General features: G+C 33.7%; 1 protein-coding gene across 1 annotated transcript; it reads right to left on the bottom strand.

The window, feature by feature from the left end:
* Nucleotides 1-352: 352 nt before the first annotated feature.
* LOC112501434 (nuclear polyadenylated RNA-binding protein 3-like) lies at nucleotides 353-1,399 on the bottom strand. Its single transcript, XM_025105070.1, has 2 exons — nucleotides 1,064-1,399; nucleotides 353-895 (listed from the first exon to the last, which is right to left on the bottom strand). The coding sequence occupies exons 1-2, from the start codon at nucleotides 1,325-1,327 to the stop codon at nucleotides 554-556; spliced, it is 606 nt and encodes a 201-aa protein (XP_024960838.1). The 5' UTR covers nucleotides 1,328-1,399; the 3' UTR covers nucleotides 353-553.
* Nucleotides 1,400-2,688: the final 1,289 nt, after the last annotated feature.

The following is a 2,688-nucleotide window of genomic DNA, read 5'->3' as shown; positions in this document are numbered from 1 at the left end:
TCGTACAAAAGGTTTCACTAATTCTCAACAGATTGATGATGCATAAGTTTCAATATCCAGAGGGTTTTCTTTTCGTATGTTAACTTCAATTTTTGTTGGGTCTGATCTCCCCTTTTTATTGTAAAAACTTGTATTTATTGGTTTAATAAATTGTTGACTTTAAAGAAAAGTGTCGAAAATGCCCAAACATATGAATTGTGTGGTCTTCAATTTACCTTTAATTTATACCATTTTATATAAACTTATATCTTCGTGTTCAAACCAATCAGACGTATTTTTGAACAAGATTTGCTGTGTGTGGTTAATCCATCTCAAAGAGAAATCAAGGGTAGATCTGAGCAATTAGAATGCATTTTGGTTAAGAGGAGATTGCTTTGACTTTCTTGTTATCGAATCAAATCAAACCAACTTCTAAACCCTAATTCAATGTAAGAACAATCCGTTACCCCTAATTAACTGCTGTACAATTGAAATCAATGGATATGATCATCGATTCCATTCAAATCTAAGCACAAGATACACACGAATTAAAGGCATCTAAATCGAAGAAACTTTACCAGATGAGATTGTGCTTCAATCCTAAGCCATGTTTCCCATGAACACATCCAGGCCTGTTGTATTGATATGCAATCCGTTTTGATCTTTTCATCTTTGGATAATCTCTTTTCCCCAATTTCCTCATCCTCTGCCTTTCGAATTTGTTGTTCACCCATTTTGGCACCAGTTCGTCGTCTAAATCGGAATCATCATCATCGTCATCGTCATCTTCATCTTCCTCACCATCATCCTCATCGTATGGATCATCTTCACCGTCGATCATACCATCATCTTTCACGATGGCCTTGTCATGGATTACTTGATGGTTGTGATCAATTTCACATGCGTCTTTGAGTTCCTGTTCGGCCACATAACTCAGATTTAACTCCAAAGTGCAATTAAAGTCATCGATTACTTCAAAAATTATGATAAAACATCACAAACAGTTGATTTCATTTCACGGTCTCGAAGTTAGAAAACGAAAAAAATCAGAGTATGAGTTCACAAATCAAGCAGAACTAATTACCTGGCAGTGATGACTGATTTCATCTACCAGAGACTGCATAGATATATCAGACAACGGAGATCCGTAAGGATGTTGAAGGCGATCACCGACGTCTGCCCCAACTTCGTCGCTATCGGAGGTGACGTCACCATAAGAGAAGTTACCATCGTCGGAATCGGATGGATCGATGACCTCCCACGAATCGGAGTCGGAAACGTCGAATTCGATGGACTCAAAGGCTTCTCCGGTGAATGATGAAGCAAGAACCATGGATTTATTCGCCATTTTCACAACCTTGGATTGTTTTGTTGGTTTTTTTTTTTTTTTTTGCCTAAATTTTGCTTGTCCAGAAAACTTTGAAGGATGGGTAAGGTAAAAGGGTGGTGTTTCGTGTTAAATAAGAGAATGATAGCCACGTGTCAGTTTTTCATGGCTCTGGTCGATGTGGACCTTTCCTGTAATTCTATTGGTCAGCAAACGTGTTCATAATTTTAAGAATGCTTTTTTGTTACATGTCTTCTCATAATATTATATTTTAAAACTAAATTTCACACATTTTAAAGGTGAGTTCTTGTTATGTTCCATCTATGTTAAACATAAGATATTGAGTTTTGTCCTGTCTCGTTTTATGTACCAAATACAGCCAACATATATTTTTTAGGTTTTCAGTTGATTTCCATAGTGTTTTAGTTTTTTTGGTTGACTTCAAAATTGAAATATTTAGGAAATATATTTCATAATCGATGCTTATCCTGATCATTTATCAAATGCAAATGTTTTAGGAAATAATCCATACAAATCATATTCGATTGTTACCAAATATAAGCGAAGCGGTTTGGTTTAAATGTCGGTTTGATAATTCAAAACCGTTAACGACATTGCAAAAAATTAAAAGGTGGTTTGAAAAAGATTTAAATATAATCCGCAATATGAAAGTTTTAAACCGCACGACGCAGTGTGGCGATTGATGTGATTTTCAGTTTAGATTAACACCCTTATCCACAATAAACAGATATACAGTTTTAGATGTGAATAATTATTGCACGATTTAATTATTTGGATAACAGTTTTACTCTTAAATACCATAATTATTCAGTTTCACGAATAGATTTTTCATATCCTAAACAAGGTAGAATTGAAAATTTAGTAAACTTGAATAAAAATATGAATATTTATCTTGGAACAAAATCTATTTTATTTTGAAGAACATATTATGTCTATTTTGAAGGGTATCTCCAACTAGGGGTGTTCATGGGTTGGGTTGATCGGGTTGAATATATTTGAACAACCCAACTTAATACTTACGGTTTGAAAAATCTTAACCCAACCCAACCCAAACCGTACGGGTTGGTCGGGTTGATGCTTTGGTACTTAAAATATTTTTCTAACCTTGAATATGTTATTTCTCTATTGATAATTTCTTTTTCATCATCAACCATTTGATACAACTTATCCATAGTTCTTACGTATATCACATTCAGTTAATTTTCTCAATTTACGTATATATGCTTACAATTACTGAACATATATACGAATGAGTTATATAGAGATGTGAATAGATTGAAAAAATGTGTATATGAAGAGTGTACGTGATAGTGTAATTGTCTAATGTATATATTAATAGAAATTCAACAATCATATTAAAT

The sequence above is a fragment of the Cynara cardunculus genome, unplaced genomic scaffold (assembly GCF_001531365.2).
Source record: "Cynara cardunculus var. scolymus isolate 2C unplaced genomic scaffold, CcrdV1 Un_Scaffold_122, whole genome shotgun sequence".
In the NCBI taxonomy this organism is placed as follows: domain Eukaryota; kingdom Viridiplantae; phylum Streptophyta; class Magnoliopsida; order Asterales; family Asteraceae; genus Cynara; species Cynara cardunculus.
The sequence above is the reverse complement of the archived record's forward strand: the minus strand, read 5'-3'. Positions and strand labels throughout refer to the sequence as shown.